This window comes from Hevea brasiliensis, chromosome 15 (genome assembly GCF_030052815.1).
Source record: "Hevea brasiliensis isolate MT/VB/25A 57/8 chromosome 15, ASM3005281v1, whole genome shotgun sequence".
NCBI classification, from domain to species: Eukaryota; Viridiplantae; Streptophyta; class Magnoliopsida; order Malpighiales; family Euphorbiaceae; genus Hevea; species Hevea brasiliensis.
The window spans coordinates 62,142,182-62,157,263 of NC_079507.1; the positions used below are offsets into that span (position 1 = coordinate 62,142,182).

Genomic DNA, 15,082 nt, shown 5'->3' on the forward strand with positions numbered 1-15,082 from the left:
CCCTCCACAGATTGAGGATCTCCTGTTCCAAGGATGTGACAGGCATGAGTTTTTTCTAAATGAATTTAACTTTATAATAAACGATATTTTATTCAAACATAATCTCTTTAATCGGAATATTTTTGCAAGTGTAGAAATTCTGGGAATTATTTTTGGGCAACCCCAATTTTGAAGAAATTTGATTATCAAGTCCTTGGTAAACCGGCTAGAAATTGAGTTCTGATGCTAATGAGTGTATACAGCACTTGGGTTACGCCAATGCTCTCATGAGGAACTTCTACACAGCATTCCACAGCCAGCCCCAAATGAATGACAAACAGTCTTTCTTATCTGCAAAATTTTCTTCCCCTTTCAGCAAATTAGCATCTGCTATTTCAACTACTGCATCAGGTAATGCTCCCTTTATATATTCCTTCAAGCTCAGTCATCCACCAAACATGTCATCAGTCGGCTTCTATCTCGTAAATGTTTCCATTAACAGTATTCCAAAGCTATGCACATCTCCTTTTGCCGAAACAATGCCTTCCGATCCATACTCTATACATCAGATTGAAGTATGTCATTAGAAAGTTGAAATTGCCCAATATAGGATTACATAAAAAGGACAAAAAAAATTCTAGAACATTAACAGGTGCCATATCACCAATACTGGCCAAGGTTCTTGTTTGTGTCATAGAATCTCCTCACCTTAGAGCTTGGCGATGCCAAAATCAGCTACATGAGCAACCATATTTGCATCTAGCAGGACATTGCTAGGCTTCAAATCACAATGAACAATAGATCTAGACAAGCCATGATGAAGATATTCCAATGCTGATGCAACATCTATCATTATGTCTAGCCTTTGACGGATATCCAAGCAATAGTTATGAGAGTACAACAAATTCTCCAAACTCCCATTTGGCATGTAATCCAATATTAATGCTTTGAAGTCATGGTTAGAGCAACAACTTACAATTTTGACAAGATTTCGAAGGCGGATATTGCTCATTACCTCGCATTCTGCATCAAAGCTCTTGAATGCTCCTTCTAGTTGCGAGTTGAAAACTTTTACAACAACATCCATCCCATCACCAAGTCTTCCTTTATATACAGTACCAAAACCCCTTGTACCAAGTAGGTTGCTACTGCAGAATCCATCTGTCGCCTTTTCAAGTTCCTGGAAGGAAATTCTTCTCCATGTTGCCACAATCACGAGATCTGGATCAACCACAGTTTCTATCTTAACTGTTGCCTTCTGACATCTTAATGAGACAAGTATGACAACAATTATCAATATCATAGCAGGGAGAATATATAAGAGTACTTTCTTGGTGGTAGTCTTTGATCTTCCATGACTACTAATTTTACATGGTGTCAATTGCAACAGGGGAGAACCACAAAGTTCATCATTTCCCGAAAATGTCTGAGATGAAAAATTTACAAAAACTCCTTCTGTGGGAACTTCCTTGTAATTTGTTGAAAGACAGATTTAGGTATGTGAGATACTTTAGTCCCTCTAGGGACTTGGGAATTGTTCCAGACAGGTTGTTATTGGCCAAATCCAAGGCTTCCAGGCTTGTCAAGTTTCCAAATGACTCAGGAATAGGGCCTTCGAAATTGTTTTGCCTTAAGCAGAGGTTCATCAGGTTTTGGAGGCCTCCAATGGAATCTGGGATACTATCGGAGAAGTGATTACTGGATAATAAGTCTACTTGTATTACAACTTTCAACTTTTCAATACTTAGTGGTAGGTGGCCACTAAGTAAATTTGATGACAAGTTCAATTTTAAGACATCTTTTAGGTTCCATAAGGTAGAGGGTATTGTTGAAATAAAATTGTTGGAATCTAATTGCAGAGATCTTAGTGAACTAACATCCCCCAGGCAAGCTGGTAGAGCTCCAGAGAGGTTGTTTCTGCTCAAAATTAATTCTCCCAAGCTACTCATTTGGCAAATATCATTGGGCAACGAACCATTCAACTTATTTCCTTGAAGATGCAAAACTTGGAGCTTCTGCAATCTACCTAATGTAGCTGGAATTGATCCTACCAATTCATTGTTTTGCAGCTTTAAGATTGTCAAGTTGCTCAGTTGGCCTACTTCTCTTGGTATGTTGCCTTTGATGTTACAACTTTGTGCATCAAAATAGTGTAAAGCAGAGAAATTACTGATTGAAATCGGAACGAGTGCCGTTGAGTGGATTGCCTGCTAATGCTAGTCTTGTTAATGCTTTGCAACTTGTCAAAAAAGAGAGAATGCTCAATTCCGGAACTGAAGATTCATCGGTAAAAAGATTATCTGGTATGTAAAGCACTTCCAGATTCCTTAAGTTGCCAAGACTATTAGGGATAGGTCCAGAGAAGGAGTTTGCGCCCAATGCCACAATAGTGAGCTTAGAACAATTGGAGATAGAACTAGGAAGTTGTCCACTAAACTGGTTGCTCCATATGTGTTTTTCTTCCAGATTCGGAAGACCATGGCCAAATTCTGAGGGAAGTCTGCCTGAGAAGCGGTTTGATTCAAGTCCTATAATTCTTAAAGCTGTCATTTTGAATAAAGGAGATGGGATAGTCCCTGTTAAGCTATTATACTTAAGGTTCAAGTACTCAAGATTTCGGAGTTCGCCAATCTCAGATGGTATTGTACCTGCCAAAATATGAAAACAAATTCTCTCAATTATGAAGTCTTTTATCTTTATAATGCCGTCAAATAGTTGAGATAATTTCTTGAAATGTGAATTTTGTATAAGAAAAAACAATCTAATCATCTGCATATGGTTATAATTATCTACCTGTTAAGCCAAGTTCATCGAAAGATAAGATCCCCAATGAACTACAATTAAATAGACTTATTGAAATGCTAACATAAAAGGTGAAAAATTTAAATGGAGCCTTTGAGGCCATTGTTTCCCAAATCAAGGATCTGAAGTGCGACAAGAGACCTATTTCCGCCGGTATTTCACCTGCAAAATGTGAAATAGAGGCTCAATTACTCAACAGATGATTAAAATTTTCAAGTTTGAAGACTCGTATAAATTCATAATTATTTGGTTCATCCTATGATTGTGAATAAACTACTTTGTTGATATTGCAATTAGACATTGTCATTTGTCACCTATTAGTTTTTAATAGCAAGAAAATAAGGAAAAGGGTATTCAACCACGAGGATACTAGTCCAATTCCTAACTCTATTATTTTTAAGAAGAAAAGTTTCAAGACTTTCTGAAAATGTAAAATTCTATTTTCTACAAATACAAACGTTCTAATGACCTGTATAATTACTTTAAAAAAGGTAATTAATTAAATATCATACCTGTCAAGCCATCTGCTTGCATGGATAAGACCGACAACGAAGCAAGTTTGAATAGACTTTTTGGAATGGACCCTGCAAATATATTGAAGACCGGATTAATTAAGTCGATGAGTATTCATCTATGGAAGAATTTTTCGAAGCAATAAATAATTTTGATGGATTTTGTTGGTTATTAATTAATAGACCTATTCGTGAGTTTGAGGACTCAAAATAATCAAGGGTGATTTAAAAGTTGTAATTGAGGTTATGTCAACCACAAAAAACATCAGGGGCAAGAAGAGAACCTATTTCCACCGGTATTTCACCTGTACTTGCAAAATTGTTTAATAGAAGTTCAATTATTCGAGAAATCACGAAGACCTTAATCCTTTGTTTGGATGGAGGGAAATGAAGAGATAAAAAAAAAAATGCATTTCTCTAATTTCTCTTGTTTGAACATTAAGAGAAAGAGAAAGAAGAAGAATAGAGGAGAAATTTCATTTCTCAAATCTCTTAATTGACTTAAAATATTTGTCTTCAAATTAGAGAGAAATGGAGGGGAAATATTATTTATTAGGAATATTCGGCTCCAGTTCAGTTCGGGATTTGCTTAGGAATAGGAATCAAACCGGAATTTCGAAATTTCAGTACGATTCCAGTTTGGTTCTTCATTATTTCGATTTCAGTTTGGTACAGTTCTCAGTTCTTTAGTTCTGGTTCGGTTAAGTATTATTCCAATTCCATTTTCGATTCTTAAAATAATTTTATGTAATTATTTCCTTAAAAAGTCATAATTGAACTAACATTTAAGTTTTGAATTGAGTTATTAATATATAATATATCATATAATATATCTTTTAGCTATATCTAAATTATATAATCTTCAATTATAAGGTGCATATATAACTTACGATTAAATATATTATATAATATAATAGTATATCATATAATATACATTTTAACAATTTATTAATCATATAATATTTAACTATAACATACAAATATAATTAAGAATTAATATATATATATATATATATATATATATATATATATATTAATATAAGGTAATAGTATATTTATAATTAAGAATGATAAGGTAATTTAATGTATTTATAACTAAAATTATTAAGAAAATATAGAAAAATGAAATGTAATATTAAGTTATATTTAGTTAATAATTATATATACATATATAAGTATATATAATTATATTGAAAGTATATAATACATCTTCAAAAAAAATAGAAAAGCATATATATAAATTCGGTTCTCGGTTCGGTATTGTTTCAGTATAATTCTGGTTCGATTCTTAGTGAAGAACCAGAATCGAACCAAAGTATCAAAATAAATTCGATTCAGTACAGTTCCTATCGGTTTGATACAGTTCTTCAGTTTGGTTTGGTTCCCCCAAGAACCGTGCACAACCCTATTATTTATATTAAAATTACTTAGTAGAGGAAAATGAGATATAATTAAGTAGGGCTGTGCATGATTTTTGGGGGAATCGAACTGAATAGAAGAACTGTACAGAACCGATAGGAATCGTACTGAACCGAATTTATTTTGATAATTTAATTCGGTTCTGGTTCTTCACTAAGAACCGAAATAGAATCGTACTGAAAACGTACCGAACTAGAATCGAATCGAGAACCAAATTTATATATATATTTTTTTTAAAGATGTATTATATATTTTTAATATAATTATATGTACTTATGTATGTATATATAATTATGAACTAAATATAACTTAATATTACATTTCATTTTTTTTATATTTTCTTAATAATTTTAGTTATAAATACATTAAATTACCTTATCATTCTTAATTATAAATATACAATTATCTTATATTAATATATATATATATATTAATTCTTAATTATATTTGTATCTTATAGTTAAATATTATATGATTAATAAATAGTTAAAATGTATATTATATGATATACTATTATATTATATAATATATTTAATCCTAAGTTATATATGTACCTTATAATTAAAGATTATATAATTTAAGTATAGCTAAAAGATATATTATATGATATATTATGTATTAATAATTCAATTCAAAACTTAAATGTTAATTTAAGTGTGACTTTTTAAGAAAATAATTATAAATTATTTTAAAAACTGTGAACCAAATTAAAATCGTATCGAATCGAAATCGAAGAATCGAGAATTATATCAAATTGAAACCGAAATAATAAAGAATCAAACTGAAATCGTACTGAAATTTCAAAATTTTAATTTAATTTCGATTTTTAGATAAATCTTAAACTGAATACCCCTGTAATTAGGCGTACAGGCAAAAGGTAAGAGATAGTTTACCTGTCAAGTTATTGATAGACAGATAAAGCTCCTGAAGCAATGTAAGATTTTCCAAGACTTGATGGGATGTTTCCGCTGAATTTGTTTTTACTAAGATATATATGAACCAGCTCTCTGCATTTCCATAAAACTGAAGGAATCTGCATGATTTTTTAGAATTAAAATTTAAATCGAATTAAAATTAAAGTATAAAAAATTAGACTGAATTAAAAAAAATAAAAATAAAAAATTAAACCAAATTAAAATATTAAATATTTAAATGGAACTAAAACGTATAAGAATGAAATCGAAATTAAAATTAGAATGAAATTGAACCTGCTCGCCCTTCTTTCTATCAACAGAAAATTACTACTTATTGAAGTAGAAATAATTAAATTATAAATTAATAAAGATGTAATAAAAAAATCCAAATAATTTAATTGATAATTTGATTCACGCAATATATTAAACTTACAAAAAATTACATTGATTATTTTTCCTTAATAAGATATTTTATATAATCGTAATCCTCTATTTGGAATCTAGAATTTATGGTTAAGGTCATCGATGTCAAAAAGTTTATGGTCATCGTCTCAATGAAAATTTGAGAAAGAGGGAAAAAGAATGGTGGTGGCTCATGGAAACTTTGCTTCAACCAGCTTATCTTCCAACTTTTTAAAATTAAGAAAAGACCCATGATTAGTATGCATTCACATTGAAAATTGTAGTTCAAAGTTGCTTCCAACACGTTACACTTTTTTATCTTTCTTTCTCCACATTCACATTGAAAATTTTACTTCAAAGTTTCTTTCTAGTCGATACACTTTTTTTCTTTTTCTTTCCTTTCTCCGCATGTAGAAACTTTCTATTGTAAATTTGGTCTTATTATTGGTAGGAATGAAATCGAGAAATAGATAAAAAGAAATAAATACATAATTTTACTTGGTTCGATTTATTGTTTATATTCAGATAGAAAAATATATTATCAAATTCCTCCACTCTCTTTGACATGTAGATGCAACTCTTCCATGTTAGGCATTTTGATTATGTTTCGCAGACTCTTCTGCACTTCATGATTTCAAGAAGATACTCACAAATTAATTAATGGTGAAACCTTTGGAAAAAAAAAATAAAATAAAAGAAAACCTTTGAAATTAGTCTAGATTTTCTATTAGGCTCTGTATATTTTGGAAGAATTTGTTATTAACCCAGTAACAATATAATTTCCTTAAGAACAATATTGTAATCGCATTAAAAGACTGCTCTTTTTATTACTAACACAAATTATTGTAATATTACGGTTGCTAAAGTCGATTCTAATGGAATGAGAGTGACAAATTAAATTTAGAAATTTAAAGCGTAATAAAAAATGAGTGAAATTTATTTAATAAATTAAAAAAATCATAAAAAATCAATTTTTTGATTGTAGAAGAACCCATGAAGATCAGATGGCCAATTCAAAAAAAACATAACTAACGTTTTTTTTTTTTTTTAATACAATTCGAATCCAAAATTTTACAATTTTTAAAACGACTATAATACAACAAACACTTATTTTTGACTCATAAAAAAGAAATTATATAATGAAATTACGGTTTTATATAAGCATTCTATATAAAATAATGAATTAATAGTATTTTTTTTCTGAAGAATTAATAATGCTTAATATGTAATTAATAATAAATGTTTATATTAAATCATCGATTTATTTTATAATTTCTTTAAAACTGGACGACAGCTAAAAAAAGAATTGATAATAAGCTAAACTTGACTAATAGTAATTAAGACCATGACTGAGTTTAGTCAAGTTTAATTCTTACAACTTGTGGCATTAGTTGAAGGAATGGATGGGTTCTCAATTCTTACAACTTTTGCAATATTTGCGAGTCTACCTAAATTAACAAGTTATTTGATTTTGAGTGAAAGGGTTCACATCTGAGCTACTTGCTTAGCTAAAGAATTAACTCAGATGCTGCTATTATATGAAAACTTGGACGTGCAACACAACATTGTTTTATACATGGCGTGGCCAAGTTGGCACCTTTATATCTGAGAAAGAACCTATTTTGATGGAAGAGGTTCCTCACAGGTTCAGGATATTCTTTTCCAGGATGTAACAGCGTTTTTTAGTATCTGTTTTGTCTTAGATTTCAAGATCAAAATTGTTTTTCAAAAAAAAAGCAAGATGTTGAACAGTTAGAAAAATATAATTTTATTATTTTAATAACTAAAATTTATTTAAATTAATTTTAAATTATTTTTTAATACTATATAAATAATATCTTTAAAAAAAAAGTTTTTTTCGGCAATATCAAACATATCTTAATATTTTTGCTGAGAGCCAAATATAAGTTTTTTCAAAATGATTTAACTTTATAACAAACAAAATATTTTATTATAACAGAATCTCTTTTGTGAGACTATTTTTGGAAGTATACAAATATTTCTGGAAACATAAATATGGGTTTTTTGAAATTCTGGGAATTATTATCGGGCAACCCTAATTTTGAAGAAATTTAAACATCAAGTCCTCGGTAAACCAGCTAGGAATTGATTTCTGATCCTAATGAGCGTTGACAGCACTTGGGTTATGCCAATTCTTTCATCAGGTACTTCACAGCATTCCACAGCCAATCCCAAAATGAATGATATACAGTCTTTCTTATCTGCAAAATTTTCTTCCCCTGTCAGCAAATTAGCATCTGCTATTTTAACTACTGCATCAGGTGATGCTTCCCTTATATATTCCTTCAAGCTCACTCTTCCACCAAACATGTCATCAGTGGGCTTCTTTCTCGTAAATGTTTCCATTAACAGTATTCCAAAGCTATAAACATCTCCTTTTGTTGAAACAATGCCTTCCGATCCATACTCTACGCATCAGATTGAAGTATGTAATTAGAATGTTGAAATTGCACAATATAGGATTACATAAAAAGAACCAAAAAATTCTAGAACATTACCAGGTGCCATATACCCAATAGTGGCCAAAGTTCTTGTTTGTGTCATAGAATCTCCTTCACCTAAGAGCTTGGCGATGCCAAAATCAGCCACATAAGCAACCATATTTGCATCTAGCAGGACATTGCTAGGCTTCAAATCACAATGAACAATAGGTCTAGAGAAGCCATGATGGAGATATTCCAATGCTGATGCAACATCTATCATTATGTCTAGCCTTTGACGAATATCCAAACAATAGTTATGAGAGTACAACAACTTCTCCAAGCTCCCATTTGGCATGTAATCCAATACCAATGCTTTGAAGTCAAGGTTAGAGCAACAACTTATAATTTTGACAAGATTTCGATGGCGTATATTGCTCATTACCTCACATTCTGCATCAAAACTCTTGAATGCTCCTTCTAGTTGCAAATTGAAAACCTTTATAGCAACATCCATCCCATCACCAAGTCTTCCTTTATACACAATACTATACCCCCCTGTACCAAGTAAGTTGCTATTGCAGAATCCATCTGTCGCCTTTTCAAGTTCCTGGAAGGAAATTCTTCTCCATGTCGCCGCAATCGCGAGATCTGGATTAGTCACAGTTTCCAACTTAGCTGTTGCCTTCTGACATCTAAATGAGACAAGTATTACAACTGTTGTCAATATCATAGCAGGAAGAATATATATGAGTACTTTCTTGGTGGTAGCCTTTGATCTTCCATGACCACTAATTTTACATGGTGTCAATTGCAACAGGGGAGAACCACAAAGTTCATCATTTCCCAAAAATGACTGAGCCGAAAATTTTACAAAAGCTCCTGCTGTGGGAACTTCTCCTTGTAATTTGTTGAAAGACAGATTTAGAAATGTGAGGTACTTCAGTCCCTCTAGGGACTTGGGAATTGTTCCAGACAGGTTGTTATTGGCCAAATCCAAGGCTTCCAGGCTTATCAAGTTTCCAAATGACGCAGAAATAGGGCCTCCGAAATTGTTTTGTCTTAATGATAGGTTCATCAGGTTTTGGAGGGCTCCAATGGAAACTGGGATGCTACCGGATAAGTGATTACTTGATAAGTCCACTTGTGTTACAACCTTCAAATTTCCAATACTTAGTGGCAGGTGGCCACTAAGTGAATTTGACGACAAGTTCAATTTTAAGATATCTTTTAGGTTCCATAAAGTAGAGGGTATTGTTGAAATAAAATTGTTGGAATCTAATTGCAGATATCTTAGTGAACTGACATCCCCCAGGCAAGCCGGCAGAGTTCCAGAGAGGTTGTTTCGGCTCAAAATTAAGTCTCCCAAGCTACTCATTTGGCAAATATCATTTGGCAATGAACCATTCAACTTATTTCCTTGAAGATGCAAAACTTGGAGCTTCTGCAATCTACCTAGTGTAGCTGGAACTGATCCTATCAATTCATTGTTTTGCAGTTCTAAGGTTATCAGGTTGCTCAGTTGGCCTACTTCTCTTGGTATGTTGCCTTTGATGTTACAACTTTGTGCACTAAAGTAGTGTAGAGCAGAGAAATTACCGATAGAAATCGGAAGAGTGCCGTTGAGTGGATTGCCTGCTAATACTAGTCTTATTAATGCTTTGCAACTTGTCAAAGAAGAGAGAAAGCTCAATTCCGGAACTGAAGATTCATCGGTAAAAAGATTATCATTTATGTGAAGGCATTCCAGATTCATTAAGTTGCCAAGATTATCAGGGATAGGTCCAGAGAAGGAGTTTATGCCCAAATCTATAACAGTGAGCTTGGAACAATTAGAGATGGAACTAGGAAGTTGTCCAGTAAGCTGGTTGCTCCATAGGTATATTTCTTCCAGATTCGGAAGACCATGGCCAAATTCTGATGGAAGTTGTCCACTAAACTGGTTGCTCCATAGGTGTATCACTCTTAGAGTTGTCATATTGAATAAAGTAGATGGGATAGTCCCTGTTAAGCTATTAAACTGGAGGTTCAAGTACCCAAGATTTCGGAGTTCACCAATCTCAGATGGCATTGTACCTGCCGAAATATGAAAAAAAAATGCTCTAAATTAAGAAGTCTTTTATCTTTAAAATCCCGTGAAATAGTTGAGATAATTTCTCGAAATGTGAATTTTGTATCAGCAAGAAAAAGGAAAAACACTCTAATTATCTACCTGTTAAGCCAATATCATCCAAAGATAAGCTCTGTAATGAACTACAATTAAATAGATTTATTGGAATTGTTCCTGAAATTAAGAAGTCAGTGAGTTAATCGGGGTGCTAGCAAACCATTTTGAAATGCTAACATAAAAAGTGAAACATGCAAATGGAACCTTTGAGGCCATTGTTTCCCAAATTAAGATTCTGAAGTGCAACAAGAGAGCCTATTTCCTCTGGTATTTCGCCTGCAAAAATGTGTAATAGAGGTTCAATTACTCAACAGATGATTAAAATTTTCAAGTTTAATGTTTGAATGAATTTAATCACAAAAAAAAAAAAAAAATTAACATATATTTTGATGGGAGACCCCACTATTTGTTGCATCCATAATTAATGAATTTTAATTCAATGATATTTAAATTGTCCCTAAAAAATGAAATGGCTTGTAAATTTGACAGTTCAATAGAAGCTGAATTTGACTATCTGCATAATTTGATTTAACATCAATCCATTCGAGTTAGTGCATTCAATACACATTTTAACTCAAAAATTATATTAATAAAAATAATATTTTTATTAAAAAGTTAATATTTTATCCGCACAAAAAAATTTGAAATGGCCTATAAATTTAAAGGGAGGTTCAATATGACTATTAGCATAATTTGATTTAAAGTCGTTTCACTTGAGTTAACCTAATTTATTCACATTTTAATTCAAAATTTAAATTAATAAAAATAATACCTTTAATAAAATAATTAATATTTTGATCCCAAATAACTAGTAACTCGTAAATAAACTCCATTCTTTAATCAAACCACAATTCGAAATAACTTATTCTAAATTTGCCGGAAAAAAACACGAGACACAAATGACCCGTAACCCAAAATCAAAAGCAAAATTTTTCTATGAACGAATTTTTATACTTGACAAATTGAATTTTTTTTTTTTGTCTCCAATAAAAATCAATCAAAAGCAAAATTTAGTAACAATTAGAATAATTTACCGAAATTTGAAGGATAGTAGCTATTAATTAGTAACTATATGAATGATGAATTAAATGGTGCTATATATGATGACAATAAGATGTGTTTGGCACCTGACAATTTATTGGAAGATAAATAAAGCTTCTGAAGCAATGTCAGATTTCCAAGACTTGTTGGGATGTTTCCGCTGAATTTGTTGCTAGCCAGAGATATATGAAGCAGTGCTTTACATTGCCCTAAACTTGAAGGAATCTGGCCAACCAGTTGATTTTTATTGACGATCAATCTCTGAAGATTTGGAAGACTTTTACACATATCATCTGGAAGATTACCAAAGAGCCTATTCGACCCCAAATTTATCGATATCAAGGAAGAGATGTTAAAAATGGCCCCTGGCACTGAACCTGAAATTTCCTGGTTACCATACAAGTTGAGTATCTCCAGGTTGGCTAAATTGCCAATCTCCTCAGGAATATTGCCTTGTAGACTATTATTCATTAGCGACAATATTTTTAGCGTCCAAGTGTTGAATAAGGAAGTTGGGATAGTACCTGAGAAATTGTTTGCATACAGATATAGTTCTACAAGTTCTGGTAATAAGCCGAGCCAATATGGGATCTCTTCACTGAAATTGTTCAATCCCAAGTTCATGTGTCTCAATCGACGAAGATGAACCAGCTCCGTTGGCAGAGAGCCATGGAAACTATTGTTGGCGAGACTTAGCACAGAGATGAAGGACAGATTCCCTATGTGTGGAGGGATGGTGCCTGTAAGACCCATGAAAGAAAGATTCAGAGCTGCGACTCTGTGATTGGTGACGCCACACAAGACACCAATCCAGCTGCATACAGAGGCATTAGTAGACCAGTTGGTAGCCAAATAATTTTGAGGGTCGAGAGTGATATGTTGTTTCAGAGCAAGAAGAGCTTGTTGATCTGTGCTGAGGTCGAGTGTTGCTGCAGAAGATGAGCAACACAAGATGATGTGAAGTGATAAAGCAGCAATAATGCCATAGAAACAAGTTCTTGCCATTAATTTATGCGTGAGGTTGACGAGAAAATGCAAGTTTCTTGTGGTTTAATTCCAAGGAAAATTTGCAATGCTTGAAAGAATAAATAAACGTTTCATCGTAAGTGATCAGTTAGAAAAATTATACTGTGAAAGTTGTTGTATTACAGTGAGTTTCACATTGGTTCTATCATAATCAACTATTGGGATAAAACTTTGGTAAGTACATGGATTTTGACTTGCATTTTGATAAAAGACTTATGATGTAACAACCCAAATAATTGTAAAAATAAATAATATAATTTTTTAGTATCCTTGTTATTATTTTATTGTTATTATCAAATTTAACATTAAATGGAAATTTGAATTAATATTATTTTAGTATGAATATTATCAATATTATATTTAAAATTATTATAAATTATAAACTCTTAAGTATTATTTTACTTTTTTTTTTATTTTGTTTAAATGCTATTTTTAAATATAGTACTTTATTTTAGTATTGAAATATTAATATTTTAATATGTTAATTAGTAAATAGTCCCAATTGAAATCAGATTTTGTTTGATTTACAATTCTGCCCTCTTCAAAATCCCAAGTTACTGTTCACAGGAATAATGACTTTGGGTTAGAATGGTCATTATATCTTTTTTTTTTTTTTTTTCCCTTTCCTTTTAATTTTCCCTACTTCTTTTCTTCACTGGCTCAAAGCTAAACACCATGAATTGCATAAATGTTCCTCTACTCTTTATTTTAATTTTTTTTTCTGTCTCTATTCACTCTGATGTCTCTCTCTTTTTTTATTTTCTTTTTTTTTTTATGCATTTACCCCATGGCTTTTTTTTTCTTGTCTTTTCTTTTATTTATTACCCTTTACTTTTTTTTCTTTAATTTTTTAAAATTTTCCTTACAAATTTATTTTTAATATTATTCTCTTTTAATACAAGAGTGTCAATCTATAACTTCACCTCGCACCACATTCCACTTTCAAATATCTTTTTCATTTAGGGTTTTTTTTTTATATCATTTTAATTTAACAATAATTACAATATTATTCCTGCAAGTTCTTTTTTTTCTGTTACCAAAATTTTTTTTAAAAATTGTTTATTCCATCTGTACAAGAGCGCCAATCACTTATTTACATTTTTTTTAGTTTTAATTTATTTTAATTCAACGGCTTAAGTATAATTTATATAGGAAAATTATAGAATTTCATTTTTGTAAAAAAAAAATATAAAATATTCTTAGAGTATGTGAAAATTATGCTCTCTTATAAAAATATGAATCCTCTTTATAATATATAGAATAAATCACACATAATTGTATAATAAAATTCATGTACACCAAAAGCATCTAATAAACTCTCATTTATATAATTATTTAATTTTTTTATATTATTTTTTATTTTAATTTAATAGTTTGTTAACATATTTAACTATTTAATTATTATATTTACGTTTATTATTATTATTTTTAAATCGTATCCTGACTTTGTTAACATAAGCTCGATTAATTTTTAAAAATTTTTTAACATAACTAATTGAAGTTCCTACATGTAAACAACTCCCTTCAGCCTAATTAGTAGTCTCAGAAAGAATTATGAGGATTTGAAAGCGAGGAAATTATAGGACCCATAGTATAAATGCGCCGAATAATGGCCAAGCAAAAGTGTGAAATAGAAGAGGGGAAAAGCAAAAAAATCAAAGCTTTGCTACGGACGCGACATGTTTTCATCATTTCTAAAATTGAAGTTCAAAAAAGTAATGAATAATCTCTCCAAAACTATAGTAATTTGAAGTAATGAAGAAGGCAAAGACTGTATATGTATGCCCTGAATTCCATGCAATGATAATCGTGACCTCTCAATCTGCTTTAATCTTCCCACTAAATTCACGCCTGCGTGTTGCTGCAAGTCAATAAAAATATAATATTTTTTTAAAGATGTAAATTCAAATTACTTGTAAATGGTTAATTTATTGTGTAAGAGCTACCTACTTGTAAATCATTGATACCTAAGAGCAACCATCAGAGGGTGAGAATTTTATCTCTGAGTCTTTTATCTAGTGGCTCTAACAAAGAAAATAAAAAAAGAAAAGCATTTAGCAAAGAATCCTGAACATATATCATGGCAGTAAATGTTTATTTGTAAAATTCTCATCCTCTGATGGTTGCTCTTACATTTGCAGTGAATAATTACATAATTACTCGAATAATTCATCAAAAAGTGAGAATTGAAACTCAAGCATTTACCACCAGAACATCATCCATAGGTATATGTGTGGATTATGATTGAACTAGGCTTCCCTATGTGAGTGCGTGTGTATTGCCTGCATGTGTAGCCATACTTATATATTTATATGTTTGTGTGGCACGCATAGCTCCAAATTATCCCTTTGTGCATAAATTGATAGTATGCATGCGTTA

The 15,082-nt window shown here is 31.1% G+C and overlaps 1 protein-coding gene and 1 pseudogene across 1 annotated transcript; both read right to left on the reverse strand.

The window, feature by feature from the left end:
* Window positions 1-491: 491 nt before the first annotated feature.
* Window positions 492-3,315, reverse strand: LOC131174081 (probable LRR receptor-like serine/threonine-protein kinase At3g47570; annotated as a pseudogene).
* A 4,721-nt stretch (window positions 3,316-8,036) lies between these two features.
* Window positions 8,037-12,682, reverse strand: LOC131174082 (putative receptor-like protein kinase At3g47110). Its single transcript, XM_058137135.1, has 5 exons — window positions 11,764-12,682; window positions 10,841-10,912; window positions 10,682-10,753; window positions 8,548-10,545; window positions 8,037-8,457 (listed from the first exon to the last, which is right to left on the reverse strand). The coding sequence occupies exons 1-5, from the start codon at window positions 12,680-12,682 to the stop codon at window positions 8,108-8,110; spliced, it is 3,411 nt and encodes a 1,136-aa protein (XP_057993118.1). The 3' UTR covers window positions 8,037-8,107.
* Between the last annotated feature and the right edge of the window lie 2,400 nt (window positions 12,683-15,082).